The following is a 23,093-nucleotide window of genomic DNA, read 5'->3' as shown; positions in this document are numbered from 1 at the left end:
TTATGTGTATTGAATATTCTATTTCTAAATCTTGTTTTTTTGTTGCATCTGCCATGTTATATTTACTGCATGCTGCACATTGATCTTTTTTAGGAACGAAAAAAGAGTAATTATTATAGTCATTACCAAAAATTTGCTTGTATTTCCAATGACTGACTGGCTTTTGATTTTCAGCTAGACTTTCGAGATAGAGATTGTACATTTTTTTAATTGATAATTTAGAGTCCAAATAAAGTCTTTGACTGGTGGCCCTTGTATAATGCGACTCTACAGCAGGGAATGACTCGATATGTTTTTTTACCAACTGGATAGACTCTTCATTAGTAGCGTTTGCAGGGATTTTGCGACCCCTTTTATCTTCACTGAAAAAACAACCTGTTGAATTGGTTCCTTGTAAGGCCGTGTTTATGGGACCATTAGAAATGCATAGAGGTCTCTCAAAAAACTTGGCACATACTCTGTGCCGTCCTGAGGGACTTTCAAGGAAGTACAATCTTGAAACCGTTTTGTTGTTAACATTATTTTTTAAACGTTTTGGTTTAACTGGTGTAACATTTTTTATTATAAAATCTTTTTGCCTCTTAAAATCATTGAAAGACCAATATGATTGACACAATGTCTTCCTATCCTCTTCATTAAAATTTAATGAGCATTTATATCTGCAATTTGTACAATCAACAAATTTGGGACCCTTTGCATTGTATTGTTTAAATTTGTTATAATATGGCTCACATTTGGAACGTTTCTCTTTAGTAATGTTTACTTTCCAGTTCTTTTCATTTCGTTTTCGCCTTCTTGTTAATGTACATTTTTTGGTATTAATTTCTGTAGCTTCAGCGAAGTCTGATAAATCGGAGATATCTGGTGTCGAAGAAAGAGGTGAATTCGATGGTCTGAAACAGGGGTCCATATCTATGTCATCAGACGAAAAATCACTGTCACTGCTTGATGAATACGGAACGATTTTTAATGTACGTCGTTGTCTTTTAACTCTTGCCATTACAACATCCTCTTTCAGCACCTGAAATACAAAAGTTAATTAGTCTCTGCATGATGATAACCCAATGGAGTAATTTTATGGAGGCCTATGTTCAGCAGTGGACGCAACATCGGGCTGAATTATTGTGATGATTACTTGGATAACAAATATAATAAGTAATATGTGTTTCTTTACCTAGTCTGGAACAGTCTTCTCAGCCTCAATGTGACCAAATAACTCATTGACCTTGGTTTGTACGCTTCCGGAATTAATTTCAGTAAACAATAAATCATTTTTTATCCCTTGTTGAAATGACTGCACATTCTGGAAATTAAATACACAATTCAGTAACTACATACACAACTTATTATAAAAAAACATTTAAACACTAGGTAGGAAGTAGATATTTACATTTTTTGTTAGTGTCATTGGTTCTTCATTTTCTTTATGTAATACACTTTCGAGCATCTTAGTAGTTCTGGAACTGGCAAACACTCGTGTAATACGATTTGGAAATCTCTGAAATAAAAATTTAATTGTTTTAAAGTAATTTAAAACTATTTCACTTGATATTACATACCTCAGAACTTGTAGAAGGTTTTGATGAATCAAAAAGTTTGTTTGCATAAGTTTTTCTCATTTTGGCTATTATTTAGGGATTTATTAAAATTAAAATAAACGTAGTCACAAACTTACAAAGAGACAGCATATATTTACACTATATTATACTTTTAATAATTTTAATAACAACTCCACACAACCACAGAGACTAAAACCTAACCTCAAACTCTCATTAAGTACGCAGCTGCCAAACTACAAAATCCCGTGTTAAAAGTATTGCCATAGAGGTAAAAATCATTAAGTGCAACCTGACTTTTACCTCCCAACGAAATGTAGACAAAGTGCACTGAATGTTTTTTACCATTCTATAACTGCCTTATTATTAGTCGTAGCACCTAGTGAGTTATACCACGCGAAAGTTTAGATGTTAAATGTTACTTACTGATATAAACATGGTTTTGAGCTAAAATGTCACTTAGTGAGTTTTACCTCTATATAGACGATATGAAAGTATATACTGGTGATAACCTTTTTGCATGTGACATTTATGCCAAAAAGTTTTCACGGAATTCCCGTTTAAAATAACATATGGGAATACACACTGGTGATAAACCTTTTTTATGCGAAATTTGTTTAAAGAAGTTTTTACAAAGATCGAGTTTAAAAAAACATGAGAATACACACTGGGTGTATTTCTGAAATTTCACATGTAATACCTTTGCATGTGTAATTTGTACCAAAAATGTTCGCAAAGTTCCGATTTAAAAGAATATACGGGAATAGATACTGCAGATAACTTTTTGAGATCATTTTTGCATGTGAAGTAGGCACCAAAAGTTTTTGACAAAGATCAAGGTTAACAGAACCTAAAGCTATAACCCTTTGAATGTTACATTTGCTGCAAATGCTTGTCATATTGATCCTATTTAAAAGGTTATACAAGAACATACCGTGGAGATAATACTATGGAATGTGAAATTTTGTCATTTGCCTATATAAAAATGCTACAAAATACGTACCTATACATTCAAAAGTTATGCTTCACCCAAAATTTTTGTTCTTATTAACTATTTTCAGAAACTCCTGTTATAGATCATTTGTAAAAAAATATAATAACGTTGACTGATATTTTTTTGTTATAAAAGAGATACTTTTTTTGTTTAATAAATAAAAAATTAAAAATTTATTTCTAATTAAAATGTATATAACAATTTTAATATCGTCTATTTCCACCACGACCATCTGGATTTGAGTTCGAATACTGCTAACAAGTCGATCAATTATTTCTTATGGCAGATTCTCCCATTCTTCTCTACAGGTAATTATAAGTTCATGATGAGTTCTAGGAGGATGCCTTCGAGCATGAACTACCCTATAGAGCACATCTTTTGCATGTTCAATGGGACTCATGTCTGGAAATATCGCAGGCCACTCCAAACGGCTAATACCTTCTGTCTGAAGATAGTCATTAATCACTTGAGTCCTATGTATGCGGGCGTTATCATCCATAAATACAAAATTGCTCAAAAAACCTCAGCTCTTCGCCATAATTTCACATGAGGATCTAAAATCCGTGTGGTGTACCTTTATCATGTTCCAGTCTCGTCAATAACCACCAATTCCATGCGTGCACATGCCATAAAACCTGCCCAAAACAAAACACTGCGACCAGCGACAGTAAGTATAGCTTTGTAGAGAGGAGTAAAGTTTGGTACAGGGACCGTCGAAATTTAAATAGAAAAATATGGGTCGAGAGTGTAATAGACGAAGTTTTAAATGATATAATTTATTTTTAATATATTTGGACGAGATATTTGAATCAAATTCGGCGGAATCAATCGGATATAGTGGAATATCAGGTTGAAAAAGTTTATAGGGAAGGTCTTGAAAATAAGTGGTTATGTAGGGAACAGGGGCCTAGTGCTATACATTTTCCTAAGTTATTTGAATGTCCAACCAAAATTGCTATTAACCCAATCGATAAACGGGCCCTATGCTTAAACGAATGGGAGTCGGGGACAGGAAGAAATTAATAGTGACGGAAAATCAGCTCGGCTGATCAACCTTATCCTCAGACTGCATCTGAAGTTACAACTAAAAAAGTTCAGGTTAATATAAGCGAACGGTCAAAGCGTAATTTTAAACCACCTCAGCGCTTAAATTTGTGAGAGGAAGTATTGTAGTGTCGTAAGCACTAAACAGTGTGAGCCAGACCTTAGAGTGGTAACTGACGACTAACTTGTAAACATTCTGTAAAACCATAAACGTGTGTTTACCTTTTTAGCGGGTATTTTCTGAGTAATAAAAGTGTAAACCATAATTAGAGTATTATTTTGACGACATTACACATAGTTTAAACAATTAAAAAAAAAAAGTAAAAATTTCTTATGTTTAATGGTATATATTTATTTATTAATTAAAAAATTAAGGATTAAGTTTTTTCAAAACGTTTTCTTTATTTGTCGGAGTGTTGGGATAAGCAATCCACCATTTATTGGCCGACGGCTTCGGGTGGATGAGCTGGTAAGTGGAAAGGCACTCTGTTGTCCTGCGATTGAGAAATTGGTCTCGAAACCATTGGAAATTGGAAGAAATTACTATTTAAATGGGAATAAGCCACAATTAAAGGTTAAAGTACGTTTATTGACGTTTCAATTTCCACTTGCATTTATACCTAATGCATTTATACATTGTGCATATATATATATACATAAATGCATTATTCCTAATGCATTTATAAAAATTAAATGAAACATATTGTGTATTTCTTTAAGTTAACATTAATAGAAATCTTTAAATATTATTTCTACGCGTATATAATAAAATATGTCTAGTGGCTGTAATGCCAGTGTGCTCGGCAAAGTGATTCTAAAAAAGAACACACCTACCGCCTAAATATTTCGTGTTGGTATCATGTGACCTCACGAGCTATGACGCGGATGACGTGCAACGGTAAGTAAATTAGATGAAGTATATATATATATATATATATATATATATATATATATATATATATATATATATATATATATATATTAGAAGTGATTATTTCGACCAAAAAATAATTTATAAATAAGTTCAAATTATCGGGTATAGTGGTCTATAATAAAAATCTTTCTTTTTTCTAAATTACTCAATATTTCGCTATTTATTTAAAAGCTTCCTCAGGAGTAAACTAAAAACAAATTGAACATTACAAAAAATGGCGTACAAATACATTTTAAAACACTTACAGAATTTAAAAGATTTCGCAAATAAAAACTGACATTGAAGTATTTGAAATATTGAATGTCAAGATTAAATTGTCTTAAGCACGTTCGTTACAGCTATACGATAAAAATTAAAATTATTTCAAATGTAAAAATAAAAATAACAATAAAAGAAAAGTTAGAAGAATAATATTTATTTGTTATTAAGATGAATGTTGGCTATTTTTAATATTTATAAATTTTGATCAATATGTTACAATATATGATACTTAACTGTCCAGTGTCCGTTTTATAATTTAAAGTGTTTTTATTTTTATTAATGTAATACATTTCAAGAAATAATCTACTTTTGTAGTTATCAGTCTGTGCCAAAATGTGAGCTTTGTTATAGTCTAGCAAAGACTAGTGTCTTTGTGTTTTAAAATGTATTTATACGCCATTTTTTGTAATGTTCAATTTGTTTTTAGTTTACTCCTGAGGAAGCTTTTAAATAAATAGCGAAATATTGAGTAATTTAGAAAAAAGAAAGATTTTTATTATAGACCACTATACCCGATAATTTGAACTTATTTATATATATATATATATATATATATATATATATATATATATATATAAAATATCAAGATGAAGATTGCAAAGAAAATTCTTGAAGCTGTGAACAGTATATAATATTTAAATTTAACCATAGTAAATTAAGGTGTGATAATTAAGTAAAAGTGAAAAATTGTCCTCTTTATTTATTTAATACACGGGATAACTTTATATCACAGTTGGGATTCAAAACGTAAAATTACTTATAATACAAAATCAATATGAAAAAGTTTAAAAAATGAGAACAAAATCTTACATACTAAAAATATAACAAGAACAAAATTTAACAATACCAATATACATATCACAAAACAAGATATCTTTTTAACCGAGTTAAAGTTATATTGAAAATATCAAAATCGAGAACATTTAATAGCCCCATGTATCTATCCAATGGGTTGTAAATACCATAGGTTGTTCTGTGGAAAGGAATATTGAAAACATAGTGGTAACAAAGTGCTTGATGGGGAACATTAAGTTAATCTGGCTTAACAGGTTTGGACAATCAATAAATCCATGTATGATCTTATATATAAATATTGATTAGAACACAGTGTGATCCCAATCTAAGCAGATTTTTAAGAGATTGAAAGAGGATGCTTGGTAGATCACTAACTATGAAGAGTTTAAAGCTAGTAACACTTGGTTCAGCTGAGTAAAAAGTCACTGGAACTGGCATAGTATTGGAGAAAGCAGAGAAGTGCTGGCAAGAGGTTGCATCTTGCTATCCAGAGAAATTAAAATTTATCCTAGATAAATGTTACACCAACCAAACCATAATCTATGTAGATGAGACTAGCCTGTTCTGGAAGAAGATATCTAAAAGAACTTTTATAATACGTAAAGAGAAATCCTTTCCAGGTTTTAAGGCTGCCAAAGATTGATTGATAGTGATGGTTGGCACAAATGCAGCTGATGAAAACCTGATAAAACCTCTTTTAGTGTATCGCTTAGAAAATCCAAGAGCATTAAAAATAAAGAAACTGGTTTAACGATTATTGTCAATCTAAACAAATTCCACGTTCAGCTTCATCACTTTTTTTTAAGGGAAAACAGTGGGCCACTGAGATATATTCGTGTAAACTAATTAATTTTTAAGGTACACTTTAAAAAGTCATTTATAATAAATATGGGTACAAAAAGAATTAATTTGGCGTTGGTGGCTACAGGGCAGAAAATGTGTCAGTTGAACTTAAAAAAAAATAATAATAATCTGATTGAGCAAAAAGATAATTATGAACCTAGATAACTAACATAAGTAATTATTAAATGACAACAACATCAAGAAAACAAACTAATTACCTAATTTTCAATTTCTTCATGAAAACGTCTAAAACAATAATTTTCTAAGCACAATCCCGGATGTTCAGGGTACTCCGTACAATAAAACAATGAGTCCTTTCTTTCTTTTTTAGTTTGCCAGCAATATTTACACCGTCGTCGTTTTGTAATACAATTAGCTGATTTTACGGGAATGGGATGGCAAATGAAACGTCACATTTTTCTTGACTTGAGGGACTTTTGGGTTTGGTCCCAAAAGACTATCAATTATCGACAATCAAAAGTCGTACAATGACATTTTTGTGTTAGAATTATTATAGAAATAGTATGCGTTGATTAGCATAATTTTAAAAATATGTATGCCTATTTTTTTGTACCACTCCATAGTTTTGAGTTCGCAACTATAATAATTTAACATCTGATCGCCTAAGCCAATGCCAGCTTTGTTTTTGTTATATTCAGCGACTCAGCGATTCAGCGACGATATTGTTTAAACCATTTCATGACCAAATTCGGAAGAGATCATTAAAATATCTCACTGATCTTTCCATTTACACACACATAGGTATCCCTTTATTATTTTAAGCACTCACCAGTTGATTTTGTCTTAATTTTCAAGAAACAACTTCGTGTGGATATTTCGCTCTTCCTGTTCTTAATGTTCCTGTAAGTAAAGTTTAAACCGAAAGTAGTTTTTTACACAATGGAACACTATTATAAAAATTATCCATATATAACGAGTGACCAACATTTAGTTTTGAATCCATCAAATTTAGCACTACCTTTTCCGTATGATTACGTCCTCTAACTACGGGGTCACTAAGTATACAGTTTGACACCATATTTGTGTCGTTTGCCCTTGAGAAATTGACGAAAACTAAGTCTTCCTCTCCATAAAATCATAGATTCGTCCAGGGCTAATTTTCTTTCTGGATAATAAAGATTCTCCATTTTATTATTAAAAAATCTAACAATGGAGATATCTATCTCTCTATGGAGAGATTTTTTACTTCTGACCTAGAGTACCGAGATGGTGGTAAATTCTGGAACAATTTTAAAATCATAAGTAGATAAAAAACTCAAACTCACTCACACGTCCTAGTAAACAACAATATCTTAAGTAGTCCTTAGGACATGGCCGATGCCTTTAAAAATCTGCTAGATGCCGCCTTTTAAACCCCAGATAACCCAAAATTACATAGAAACTAAATAACATCCGATAGTTTCCCCAGTAGACAAGGACACCGGCTGACAGCTGTGTAGTTAAGGCAAAACACAGCTTCTGGCTCTGATGGCATAAACAGAAGAAGCCTCAACTTTCCTCGCAGTATATTCTCACTGCTAGTTAAAATAGTCAATCAAGTTGTATGTCCCTAAAATTTTTAATCCTGTCCGAAGGTAGCATTAGCCGCAAACCTATGTGAGAATGTTTGGAAGCTACCCCCAAATGTAACACTTTCTCCCTCTCTATTACAGGAAGAAGGAAAAAAGATGGAAAAGTTATCCATTAATAATGAAGACAGCTTTTTATAATCATGTATGAAGGAAAAATATTTGGAAAGCCAGGTCCAGGAAGAAGAAAAACATGTTGGTTAAAGAACCTCAGAATCTGGTTCAATAAAACATGTGTGCAGCTTTTCCGCGCTGCTAAAAGATAAAGATTGCCATAATGATCGCTAACATTCGTAACGGATAAGCACATCAAGAAGAATGATGGAAAAATTTACGTCTATATAGTATTACCAGGTGATCATTATCACTGAGCTGTCTCTTGTTGTGTGTTTCCTTGAGCAAGACGCTTATAACCTTCCATGTATTGGGTAAATTATTATATAATCGAAAACCAAAAAAGAAACGAAGAAACATTGCAGAGGCCTCAAAACGATGAGACGCCTCAAATAAACTTTTTTTTTCTGAGCACATATAGAGCACATAAAGAACATTAGTAAATTAGAACGGAGTGATGTCTAGTTCTTTATATACATTTTACCATTCAAAGTTATATCGTCTTCGCCATACGTTGTTTTCTCACAGTTCCTTGTCCACAGGATAATCAATTTTTGTGACAAAGTGCGTTATATCTGCTATTATAGGACCCAAGTGTAAGCCTCACTTTTTAAAATTAGTTACATATATGCAGTATCTTCCATAACACTGGTCGCATCAAAGAAATGTTTTTTTGAATGAAACATTCGGTATTTTATTTTAAATTTAAAATCCGCTTCACTTCTGCTTACAAAAATACGAAGTTGTAACCTGTTATACTGGGCATTTAAAAAGTTATAACCAATATTACATGAAAATCGTATTAAGTTTAACTCTCTGTATAATTAAAAATGAGAATAGGAATAATGATCTATTGCAACTATAGTTCTTTAACAATAGTCAAAAATTATAAAAATGATTAATGGTGATGATACACAAATAAGAAAAATGAATTCCTCTAGTTGGCTATACGGTGTGATTCACAAAAATTTTTATTAAAAAAAAGCCTTTATAAAAGGTATATTAATATAAAAACGTTTTCTCTACATCACAAAACGTTTTCGGAATGACTATTCCCCATCAGTGCATTCTAGGTTTACATATTTGAAGACACCAATTACATGTAGTTAGTTTACTAATCAAATGACGATACAGAGAAGAAAACATCATTTACATCAAATGTGTATAAAAAAAAATTAACTAACAGAAAATTGAAAAAAAATACAACACAGAAAAATTAACAAAACACTAATTTTAACTTATCGTATTTTGCTTTTCGTATTGAAAGAGGAGTTCGCCAAGGAGACAACATGTCTTCTAAATTATTTACAACTTTGCTAGAATACGCTTGTAAAACAATAGATTGGAACGAAAAGGGTATTAATGTAGATGGAAAATTTTTAAATAACCTTAAATTTGCAAATGATATCGTTCTTATTGCAGACAGCTTTGATCAGCCACAGATAATGCTCCAAAAACTCCATACTGTCACAAAAAGAGTTGTTCTTAAAATAAATTTTTCAGAAACACAATTTATACAAATATACAATAACAAAATCATCTCAGTAGAAGACAAAGATATTGAGCCAGTTGACTCCCATAAATACTTGGGCCATGAGATCAGAATAAGTCGAAACAACCAAACAATCGAACTGAAAAGAAGAATAAACCTCGCTTGGGCTGCATTTGGAAAGATGAAGGATACTTTTAGATCTAAGATTCCAATTTGTCTCAAAAGAAAAGTATTTAATCAGATTTTGTCAGTGATAACCTACGGCACAGAAACCCTAACACTCACAAGAAGAACAGTGAGTAAACTACAAGTTGCGGAAAGGGCAATGGAGAGAATAATGTTAGGGATTTCTCTACGTGATAGAATACCCAATGCTACTATACGCAAAACATCAGGAGTAGCAGACGTTATTGAAAGGATAACAACACTAAAGTAGAACTGGGCAGGTCATGTAGCAAGATCAGTTGATGACCGGTGGACAAAAAGAATTTTGGAATGGAGACCCCGAATACAAGCTAACAGAAATAGAGATCGACCCCCAACGAGATGGAGAGATGACATAAAAAGAGTGACTACAAATTGGATTCAGATGGCGCAAGATCGGATTAAGTGGAAAAGCATGCGAGAGGCCTATGTTCAGCCGTGGACGTTAGAGGCTAGTTGATGGTGATGATGATTTAGATAAGGTGTTTAAAATGACCTCCCAAAACATTTATCTATAGTTGAAAGTGGTCATTGAAAGAGTTGCTTACATTACGAAGCATTTTTAAAGAAATATTGTTAAATACAATTCGGAATCTATCTTCATTTTTTATTTACATTGAAGTTTTATACACTTCATTCTTAACATAGCCCCATAGAAATGAGTCCATTTTATTAAAATCTGGTGACCTCGGTGGTCACCTTACCGGTCCATCCCTTATACTCTGTATAACATAAAACAACGTTATATTTTTGTAACTAGAAAGTGCAGCGCTTGTTAAATTTAAATAAGATTCAGGATAAGACGTCTCCTTGGTAGTCCAAATAGTCCTCTCTTAGTAGAGATTGTATCTGTTGATTCTTTATAGATTCTGATAATTTCTACATTGGAGTTGGTCTCCTTTTTTGTGTATCGTTATTTTTCAATAAGGTTTGTATAGGTTCGAACATTGGCTTAATAGTTAGTCTTCGCCTTCTTTTATCTGATATTGATGAAAATTAAATCCGCACAAACCATGCACACTTTTGGAAACGCACTGATCAATACCTGTAGAGTTCAACTTAATGTTTGCTGCCTTCCAAAAGTGTGTGCTGGCTTTTGCTTCCAGCTACAGTAATTATTGTAATTTTTATTAATATTATTAAGTACATAATAGTTGTTTAATAGATAATAACGATTTTAGGTTTTCCCCATGAAGATATACCTACTGATGCAAGCCAATTATTCAAAGACTATGTTAATATTACCGGTGATTTGGACCAATGTTTAACTGCCTCGACGAATATGAACACTGAGAAAAACTATGAGTGTGTTTTGACTGTACCTACTGGAGAAAATACATTTCCATGTGAAATTTGCTCCGAATTATTTTCACAAAGATCAATTTTGAAAGAACATATGAGAGTACACACTGGCGATAAACCTTTTGCATGTCAAATTTGCTCCAAAAGTTTTTTACAAAGATCCGATTTCACACAACATATGAGAGTGCACACTGGCGATAAACCTTTTGCATGTGAAATTTGCTACAAAAGTTTTTCACAAAGATCCAGTTTAACACAACATATGAGAGTACACAATGGCGATAAACCTTTTGCATGTGAAATTTGCTCCAAAAGTTTTTCACAAAGATCCAATTTAAAAGAACATATGAGAATACACACTGGCGATAAACCTTTTTCATGTGAAATTTGCTCCAAATGTTTTTCACACAATTCCATTTTAACACAACATGTGAGAGTACACACTGGCGATAAACCTTTTGCATGTGAAATTTGCGCCAAAACTTTTTCACAAACATCCAATTTAAGAGAACATATGAAAGTACACACTGGCGATAAACCTTTTGCATGTGAAATTTGCTCTAAAGCTTTTTCACACAATTTCACTTTAACAAAACATATGAAAGTACACACTGGCGATAAACCTTTTGCATGTGAAATTTGCTCCAAAGGTTTTTTATACAATTATACTTTAACAAGACATATGGTAGTACACACTGGCGATAAATCTTTTGCATGTGAAATTTGCTCCAAAGGTTTTTCACGAAGGTCCAAATTAAGAGAACATATGACAGTACACACTGGCGATAAACCTTTTGCATGTGAAATTTGCTCCAAAAGTTTTTTATACAATTCCATTTTAACACAACATATGAGAATACACACTGACGATAAACCTTTTGCATGTGAAATTTGTTCCAAAAGTTTTTTACAAAGATCCGATTTCACACAACATATGAGAGTGCACACTGGCGATAAACCTTTTGGATGTGAAATTTGCTACAAAAGTTTTTCACAAAGATCCAGTTTAACACAACATATGAGAGTACACTCTGGCGATAAACCTTTTGCGTGTGAAATTTGCTCTAAAAGTTTTTCACAAAGATCCGGTTTAACAAATCATATGAGAGTACACAATGGCGATAAACCTTTTGCATGTGAAATTTGCTCCAAACGTTTTTCACTCAGATGCACTTTAACACAACATATGAGAGTACACACTGGCGATAAACCTTTTGCATGTGAAATTTGCTCCAAAGGTTTTGCACAAAGATCCACTTTAACAGAACATATGAGAGTACACACTGGCGATAAACCTTTTGCATGTGAAATTTGCTACAAAAGTTTTTCACAAAGATCCAGTTTAACACCACATATGAGAGTACACACTGGCGATAAACCTTTTACATGTGAAATTTGCTTTAAAAGTTTTTCACAAAGATCCTATTTAACAAAACATATGAGAGTACACACTGGCGATAAACCTTTTACATGTGAAATTTGCTCTAAAAGTTTTTCACAAAGATCCTATTTAACAAAACATATGAGAGTACACACTGGCGATAAACCTTCTGCATTGTGAAATTTGCTACAAAAGTTTTTCACAAAGATCCAGTTTAACACCACATATGAGAGTACACACTGGCGATAAACCTTTTACATGTGAAATTTGCTTTAAAAGTTTTTCACAAAGATCCTATTTAACAAAACATATGAGAGTACACACTGGCGATAAACCTTTTACATGTGAAATTTGCTCTAAAAGTTTTTCACAAAGATCCTATTTAACAAAACATATGAGAGTACACACTGGCGATAAACCTTTTGCATGTGAAATTTGCTACAAAAGTTTTTCACAAAGATCCAGTTTAACACCACATAGGAGAGTACACACTGGCGATAAACCTTTTACATGTGAAATTTGCTTTAAAAGTTTTTCACAAAGATCCTATTTAACAAAACATATGAGAGTACACACTGGCGATAAACCTTTTACATGTGAAATTTGCTCTAAAAGTTTTTCACAAAGATCCTATTTAACAAAACATATGAGAGTACACACTGGCGATAAACCATTCGCATGTGAAATTTCCTTCAAGGGTTTTTTATACAATTCCATTTTAACACAACATGTAAGACTACACACTGGCGATAAACTTTTGCATGTGAAATTTGCTCCAAGGCTTTTTCACAAAGAACAAATTTAAGAGATCATATGAGAGTACACACTGGCGATAAACATTTGTATGTGAAATTTGCTCTAAGGGTTTTTCACAAAGATTCAGTTTAAGAGATAATATGAAAGTACAGACTGGCGATAATCTCTATGCTAGTTTCCTTAATTTCAGGCCATACAAAAATGTCTCTCTGACGCCTATACTGCTTTAAAAAACTTACTTCTATTATCCTGTTGTCACCCCTGCTGTTCTCGCTTACAGTAGTCACCTGAGAACAATATCACTTTTTTTTGTGATAAGATCCTTACATTTTACTATCAAGTCTCCTTCATTGATGGACATATAATCAATTTCTGGAATAGGTTCTTCATTTTCTCCTAAGGCAACTGTATCAAAGTCGTCTGTATCAAAGTCTTCTTCGCCTGTGCTATTATTAGACATTTCCGACTCTTCTGTCGATTCTGGTTCATCCACTGACTCCTCTTCAAGATTTGCGACACTTTTTCATGGTTTAACCTCTAGCTTTGTCTTCCGGCTAGTTCTTGGTCTGGGTTTTTCTTTTCTATAGCGTAGCTCATAAAGTATACCTATCACAGAATCATTCATATTTTCTTCAATGTAAACGGGATTCGCACCAACTCCTTTGTTGGGTAAAAGATTCAATATTTCCTGGCGGTTCAATGTGATACATGTATCACTTCACCCCGGTAGGGATTAAAAAGTTTAAAATTTTATTTTCTTAGAAAACGTGTTTTGATTTTGGAATTGCAATTACGTATTATGAATCCTTGATATATTCTTTACCTTATGTGACAAATTCAGCCCTAATACCGTATGACACTATGCATTTTCTTGTATCATTTATTATATCGTTTCTGATATAACAAAAAAATGGATAGTGTCATATAAGCGTATAGTTCTTATATCAGAAACGATACAAGAATTTGTGTCCGCTGCGGCGCTGCAGTTTCTTGTACAAGAAATGCGCCAATTTGTGCGCAAAAACGTAAAACTTTGTCATAATGGCGGCTGGAAGAGATCTTTGATATACAATTAGACCAAGCAAACATCAGAGAAAAGTGCCCACCAGCAATAACAAAGATTATAACAGTAGTAGCCAAATAGAAAAACAATAAATCACATGGATTGGATCAAATAGCATCGGAACTACTCAAAGTAGGAGGAGATGTATTATTAAAAACAATACATAACCGCTCTAAAAATTCGTGATGAGTTTAAAGATGATTTTATATCTCCAAATAAGAGAGTCGAATTTCAAGAACATGCCATTCAAACACATAATTTCTAAAAAAAACAAATAAATTATTCTTCTTCCTATGCCGTCCCCATTAACGGAGGTTGGCGACCACATTTTTAAAAGCTCCTCTGTCTTTTGCAACGTGGAATAATTCGTCTACAGTCATGTTTGTCCAGTCTCGAATATTTCGCAGCCATGACTTCCTCTTTCTACCTATTCCCTTTTTGCCATCGACTCTACCCTGCATGATGACCTGCAGAAGACTATTTATTATTTCTCAGTATGTGTCCAAGATATGCAGTCTTGCGTAATTTTATTGTTATCAACAATTTTTTGTCTCGACCCATCCTTCTCAGCACTTCCTCATTGGTGACCCTGGCAGTCCATGGAATTCTCAACATTCTCCGGTATATCCAAATTATTACAACCAAATTATTTATTATTTCTGTTTCGAAGTTGTTCATTACAGTAATGGAACAACGTTGCCATATGATGCATCGTTAAAATAAGATCCACACAAGTCCCCTGGCTTTGTCTAGCTGTGACGTCATGCGCAAAGTCGATTAAGATTAGAACGGCAAGTGAGCATACCTTGTTTGTTATAGTATCATGTACTGCAGTTCTATTTTATAGGTGTCAAAATTTTGACCAATCATGTGCTGAATCACATACAATTTCCGGTAAAAGAACTTGCATAGGTCATACCATGATACTATAACTAACAACGATAAGTCAACGCGCATGCTCTTGCATCTCTCTCACACACCTGTGACGTAAGCCCAAGACAACTTTAATGATGCCAAGTTAAATGCTCTATCTGTTGCTATTCTGTGTGCTTCAAAACTTAATGAATGATATTTTTATTTATTCATTAATGTAGTAAAGACTTTGTATATTATATTGTTATATAAATTTTGTGGTGAAAACATTCAGTTTACTGTGTTAATATCACCTAGTTTATTTATCGTACGCAACTTCCTCTCGACTACATGTAGCTACTTTATAAATAAGACTAATTATTTGGTTGCCATAATGTATTGTGCAGTGGTGGGTTGTTTAAACAATTATAATAAAAAAGTAGATCTTTTTCGAAGTGTCGTTTTTTTGTGTTTCCTAAAAGCAAACAAATGCGTAAAGTATGGGTCTTCAAGTGTTTTCAGCGAGACAAATTTAATGTAGAAACCGCGAGAATATGATCAAAACATTTTACAGAAGCTGACTATTGTTCAAAAGAAAAACTATAGTGGAATATTACTGCTAATAGTATAATTAATTATTATGAAATTGTCATTGAAGAGATCTTTTCCTCGCTAAACCTTCCTAGTGGTGATACAGAAATTAACCCTGAAGATTTAATTGACAGTCATCAGGATTTTATTAATTCGAATATAAAAGACCTGGAATGGGATTTATTGGAAAATTTAGCCGGTTTCATTGCATTTAAGTTACAAAAAAAAAAGAAATACTTGGATATATTCCGGACGCTGACGATAAATCGTTTACTTGGGTAAACCACGTTTCTGAGGGTGGTTTACTCAAACCAACACTGGAATTTGTAACTAAATGTAGTGAACTGGAACATATTTTTCGTAGTTATAATGACAACAAATTAAAAATAACTAAAAATTATTTAAAAAAACCTAATAGAAGCTGCAAAATATGTAAATGTTGGCGAAGATGTAAAATTACTTTTTTTATAAGTAAAATGTATTTAATACTAATTCTAAATAAAAATATTAAAGACAATTATTACAATATCTGTAAGAGAAAAATCACGATATAGCATTGAGGTATACTTACCGTTAACAGTTTAAGTTTCGAAGTTGTTCATTACAGTAATGGAACAACGTTGCCATATGATGCATCGTTAAAATAAGATCCACACAGTCCTCTGGCTTTGTCTCGCTATGACGTCATGCGCAAAGTCGATTAAAATTAGAACGGCAATTCAAGTGAGCATACCTTGTTTGTTATAGTATCATGGTGTCATACAGAGCACAAATGTACGTGCAAGAAACGATACAAGAAAACATAAATTACTTTCTATTTCAGAAATGATACAAGACAATGCATAGTGCCATATGGACTTTATTGAAATGCTTGGTCAGTGTTCCGCACTTAGACAAGGAAACAGGTCTAAGGTTCCGCAGATTGCAAGCAAAGTTTCCGACACCTTCCAAAACTGCACAATATAACCTCAAAATCAAACAAACCAAACGTGCATGACAGTTGGCAGGAAAAATCAGGTGACTGTCGAGGACATTAATACTGACCCATATAGACGTCTCACACCACTGTTGCAAAAATATACTTTCAAATTTAATTACTGAGATTTTTTTGACAACCCCTGCATTTTGTATCAGTTTACCCCATTGTATCACTTCACCCGGTTTTACGGTATGAGAGTACACACTGGCTATATACTTTTGCATGTGAAATTTGCTCCAGAGGTTTTTCACAAAGATCCGATTTAAGAGAACATATGAGAGTACACACTGACGATAATCCTTTTGCATGTGAAATTTGCTCTAAAGGATTTTCACGCAATTTCACTTTAACACAACATATGAGAGTACACACTGGAGATAAACCTTTTGCATGTGAAATTTGCTCCAAAGGTTTTTCACACAGTTCCACTTTATATGAGAGTACACACTGGCGATAAACCTTATGCATGTGAAAGTTGCTCCAAAAGTTTTTCACAAAGACACAATTTAAGAGAACATATCAGAGTACACACTGGCGATAAATCTTTTGCATATGAAATTTTCTCCAAAAGTTTTTCACAAAGGTCCAATTTAACAGAACATATGAGAGTACACACTGGCGATAAACCTTTTGCATGTGAAATTTGCTCAAAGTTTTTCACACAATTCCACGTTAACACAACATATGAGAGTACAACCTGGCGATAAACCTTATGCATGTGAAATTTGCTCCAAAGGTTTTTCACGAAGAACAAATTAAGAGAACATATGAGGGTATACACTGGCGATAAACCTTTTGCCTGTCAAATTTGCTCCAAAAGTTTTTCACACAATTTCACTTTAACACAACATATGAGAGTACAAACTGGCGATAAACCTTATGCATGTGAAATTTGCTCCAAAGGTTTTTCACGAAGATCAAATTAAGAGAACATATGAGGGTATACACTGGCGACAAACCTTTTGCATGTAAAATTTGCTCCAAAAGTTTTTCACAAAGATCCGGTGTGGGACTGCGAACATCGGCAACGCAGCTTACCAACCCGATGGTCCGAGCCGAGGATAGCAACTTGAATTCCGACCAGAGTCTGAGCCAATAGTAGCGCCAGTGCAAAAGACTTATGGCGTTGATGTAATGCTGTTGCCATGGTTTCAGTAGTTTTACAAATTTACCCAAATAATGTATATACTATACGTTTTTCAAAAAAATAATGTAGCAAATTCTACTAAAATCACCACTTAAATTTACAACAACGTATTTCTACAGAATTATGAGTATCCACCAAAATAAATGTGTTAGTGGCAATATTGTAATCCACGCCTTTGCAAGTTGCAAATGGCGTTATAAAACATCATATCCCAAATTTTAGAAAAAGGCGATAAAAACGGTATACATCAATTTTTATATATCTAATAAACTTTGCTAAAAGAGAAGGTACATATTTCATTATTTTAGATTTTCATGGATCTTCTACTTCTAAGCAATAGTTACATGGAGTTACATGGTAATTTGTGATGATCCTAAAGAGCAAGATCACAGAAATGCTAGAGTTTACACTTATTATCTACAGATGGTACTTTAAGGCGGAGTATTTTAGAAGGTATGGAACTTACAACAAATCATTACTAATGAATATAGAGGTATCTATATTTGTATATCAAAAGAAAGATCTCCAACACGATGGGAAGATTAAATGAAGATTGGTAGAAAAATCCCTTCATGAATTTGTCCATCTGGTACAGAATTGCAGCCAATGGAGACAGCAAGCTAACAATATTTAGAGTGACTCCACCCACACCTTAACAAGGGCTCCAGAAATGAGGAGATTGAGGATATTTGTAGCCAATACTTTATGAAAGAAAATTATACAAATAAACAAGTGTCAGGATGTATGTGTTTTATTTTGTTGTTTTTGGGACTTTGGTTTGTTAATGTAATGGAAAACAGATATAATCAAAAAATATTAAATAAAAACTGTCTTATACCATAATATAATATACTCTCTTTTTGTATCAGATATGTTAAACATTTATATTTAAAATATTTACACCGTCGTCGTTTTGTAATACCATTAGCTGATTTTACGGGAATGGGATTTCAAATGAAACGTCACATTTTTCTTGACTTGAGGGATTTTTGTGTTTGGTCCCAAAAGACTATCAATCACCGACAATCGAAAGTCGTACAATGACATTTTTGTATTAGAATTATTATAGAAATAGTATGCGTTGATTAGCATAATTTGAAAAATATGTATGCCTATTTTTTTGTACCACTCCATAGTTTTGAGTTCGCAACTATAATAATTTAACATCTGGTCGCCTAAGTCAATGCCAGCTTTGTTTTTGTTATATTCAGCGACTCAACGGGGCTTTTCTTTATCAATTCCTTTCCTAGATATTGTTTAAACCATTTCATGGCCAAATTCGGAAGAGATCATTAAAATATCTCACTGATCTTTCCATTTACACACACATAGGTATCCCTTTATTATTTTAAGCACTCACCAGTTGATTTTGTCTTAATTTTCAAGAAACAACTTCGTGTGGATATTTCGCTCTTCCTGTTCTTAATGTTCCTGTAAGTAAAGTTTAAACCGAAAGTAGTTTTTTACACAATGGAACACTATTATAAAAATTATCCATATATAACGAGTGACCAACATTTAGTTTTGAATCCATCAAATTTAGCACTACTTTTTCCGTATGATTACGTCCTCTAACTACGGGGTCACTAAGTATACAGTTTGACACCATATTTGTGTCGTTTGCCCTTGAGAAATTGACGAAAACTAAGTCTTCCTCGCCATAAAATCATAGATTCGTCCAGGGCTAATTTTCTTTCTGGATAATAAAGATTCTCCATTTTATTATTAAAAAATCTAACAAAAATCTATCTCTCTATGGAGAGATTTTTTACTTCTGACCTAGAGTACCGAGATGGTGGTAAATTCTGGAACAATTTTAAAATCATAAGTAGATAAAAAACTCAAACTCACTCACACGTGCTAGTAAACAACAATATCTTAAGTAGTCCTTAGGACATGGCCGATGCCTTTAAAAATCTGCTAGATGCCGCCTTTTAAACCCCAGATAACCCAAAATTATATAGAAACCAAATAACATCCGATAGTTTTAACAGTAGACAAGGACACCGGCTGGCAGCTATGTAGTTAAGCTAAAACACAGCTTCTGGCTCTGATGGCATAAACAGAAGAAGCCTCAAAAACTTTCCTGACAGTATATTCGCACTGCTAGTTAAAATAGTCAATCAAGTTGTATGTCCCTAAAATTTTTAATCCTGACCGAAGGTAGCATTAGCCGCAAACCTATGTGAGAATGTTTGGAAGCTACCCCCAAATGTAACACTTTCTCCCCCTCTATTACAGGAAGAAGGAAAAAAGATGGAAAAGTTATCCATTAATAATGAAGACAGCTTTTTATAATGTATGAAGGAAAAATATTTGGAAAGCCAGGTCCAGGAAGAAGAAAAACATTTTAGTTAAAGAACCTCAGAATCTGGTTCAATAAAACATCTGTGCAGCTTTTCCGCGATACTACAAGATAAAGATTGCCATAATGATCGCCAACATTCGTAACGGATAGACACATCAAGAAGAATGATGGAAAAATTTACGTCTATATGGTATTACTAGGTGATCATTATCACTGAGCTGTCTCTTGTTGTGTATTTCCTTGAGCAAGACGCTTATAACCTTCCATGTATTGGGTAAATTATTATATAATCGAAAACCAAAAAAGAAACGAAGAAACATTGCAGAGGCCTCAAAACGATGAGACGCCTCAAATAAACTTTTTTTTCTGAGCACATATAGAGCACATAAAGAACCTTAGTAAATTAGAACGGAGTGATGTCTAGTTCTTTATATACATTTTACCATTCAAAGTTATATCGTCTTCGCCATACGTTGTTTTCTCACAGTTCCTTGTCCACAGGATGATCAACTTTTGTGATAAAGTGCGTTATATCTGCTATTACAGGACCCAAGTGTAAGCCTCACTTTTTAAAATTAGTTACATATATGCAGTATCTTCCATAACACTGGTCGCGTCAAAGAAAAGTTTTTTTGAATGCAACATTCGGTATTTTATTTTAAATTTAAAATCCGCTTCACTTCTGCTTACAAAAATACGAAGTTGTAACCTGTTATACTGGGCATTTAAAAAGTTATAACCAATATTACATGAAAATCGTATTAAGTTTAACTCTCTGTATAATTAAAAATGAGAATAGGAATAATGATCTATTGCAACTATAGTTCTTTAACAATAGTCAAAAATTATAAAAATTATTAATGGTGATGATACACAAATAAGAAAAATGAATTCCTCTAGTTGGCTATACGGTGTGATTCACAAAAATTTTTATTAAAAAAAAGCCTTTATAAAAGGTATATTAATATAAAAACGTTTTCTCTACATCACAAAACGTTTTCGGAATGACTATTCCCCATCAGTGCATTCTAGGTTTACATATTTGAAGACACCAATTACATGTAGTTAGTTTACTAATCAAATGACGATACAGAGAAGAAAACATCATTTACATCAAATGTGTATAAAAAAAAAATTAACTAACAGAAAATTGAAAAAAAAATACAACACAGCAAAATAAACAAAACACTAATTTTAACTTATCGTATTTTGCTTTTCGTATTGAAAGAGGAGTTCGCCAAGGAGACAACATGTCTTCTAAATTATTTACAACTTTGCTAGAATACGCTTGTAAAACAATAGATTGGAACGAAAAGGGTATTAATGTAGATGGAAAATTTTTAAATAACCTTAAATTTGCAAATGATATCGTTCTTATTGCAGACAGCTTTGATCAGCCACAGATAATGCTCCAAAAACTCCATACTGTCACAAAAAGAGTTGTTCTTAAAATAAATTTTTAAACACAATTTATACAAATATACAATAACAAAATCATCTCAGTAGAAGACAAAGATATTGAGCCAGTTGACTCCCATAAATACTTGGGCCATGAGATCAGAATAAGTCGAAACAACCAAACAATCGAACTGAAAAGAAGAATAAACCTCGCTTGGGCTGCATTTGGAAAGATGAAGGATGCTTTTAGATCTAAGATTCCAATTTGTCTCAAAAGAAAAGTATTTAATCAGATTTTGTCAGTGATAACCTACGGCACAGAAACCCTAACACTCACAAGAAGAACAGTGAGTAAACTACAAGTTGCGGAAAGGGCAATGGAGAGAATAATGTTAGGGATTTCTCTACGTGATAGAATACCCAATGCTACTATACGCAAAACATCAGGAGTAGCAGACGTTATTGAAAGGATAACAACACTAAAGTAGAACTGGGCAGGTCATGTAGCAAGATCAGTTGATGACCGGTGGACAAAAAGAATTTTGGAATGGAGACCCCGAATACAAGCTAACAGAAATAGAGATCGACCCCCAACGAGATGGAGAGATGACATAAAAAGAGTGACTACAAATTGGATTCAGATGGCGCAAGATCGGATTAAGTGGAAAAGCATGCGAGAGGCCTATGTTCAGCCGTGGACGTTAGAGGCTAGTTGATGGTGATGATGATTTAGATAAGGTGTTTAAAATGACCTCCCAAAACATTTTTATCTATAGTTGAAAGTGGTAATTGAAAGAGTTGCTTACATTACGAAGCATTTTTAAAGAAATATTGTTAAATACAATTCGGAATCTATCTTCATTTTTTATTTACATTGAAGTTTTATACACTTCATTCTTAACATATCCCCATAGAAATGAGTCCATTTTATTAAAATCTGGTGACCTCGGTGGTCACCTTACCGGTCCATCCCTTATACTCTGTATAACATAAAACAACGTTATATTTTTGTAACTATAAAGTGCAGCGCTTGCTAAATTTAAATAAGATTCAGGATAAGACGTCTCCTTGGTAGTCCAAATAGTCCTCTCTTAGTAGAAATTGTATCTGTTGATTCTTTATAGATTCTGATAATTTCTACATTGGAGTTGGTCTCCTTTTTTGTGTATCGTTATTTTTCAATAAGGTTTGTATAGGTTCGAATATTGGCTTAATAGTTAGTCTTCGCCTTCTTTTATCTGATATTGATGAAAATTAAATCCGCACAAACCATGCACACTTTTGGAAACGCACTGATCAATACCTATAGAGTTCAACTTAATGTTTGCTGCCTTCCAAAAGTGTGTGCTGGCTTTTGCTTCCAGCTACAGTAATTATTGTAATTTTTATTAATATTATTAAGTACATAATAGTTGTTTAATAGATAATAACGATTTTAGGTTTTCCCCATGAAGATATACCTACTGATGCAAGCCAATTATTCAAAGACT

General features: G+C 33.0%; 2 protein-coding genes across 2 annotated transcripts in view; one reads left to right on the top strand and one right to left on the bottom strand.

Moving 5' to 3' along the window:
* Positions 1-15,629, top strand: part of LOC140449762 (uncharacterized) — a 36,439-nt gene extending 20,810 nt beyond the window's left edge. The window contains exon 2 of the mRNA XM_072543092.1: positions 11,008-15,629. Coding sequence (XP_072399193.1) covers positions 11,008-12,689 — 1,682 coding nt within the window. The 3' untranslated portion in view covers positions 12,690-15,629. The remainder of the gene's footprint in view (positions 1-11,007) is intronic.
* The window catches only part of LOC140449763 (uncharacterized), a 104,507-nt gene that overhangs the window by 5,549 nt on the left and 75,865 nt on the right, over positions 1-23,093 (bottom strand). The window lies entirely within an intron of this gene.

This window comes from Diabrotica undecimpunctata, chromosome 9 (assembly GCF_040954645.1).
Source record: "Diabrotica undecimpunctata isolate CICGRU chromosome 9, icDiaUnde3, whole genome shotgun sequence".
In the NCBI taxonomy this organism is placed as follows: Eukaryota; Metazoa; Arthropoda; class Insecta; order Coleoptera; family Chrysomelidae; genus Diabrotica; species Diabrotica undecimpunctata.
Note: the sequence above shows the minus strand (reverse complement) of the source record. Positions and strands in the feature narration are given on the sequence as shown.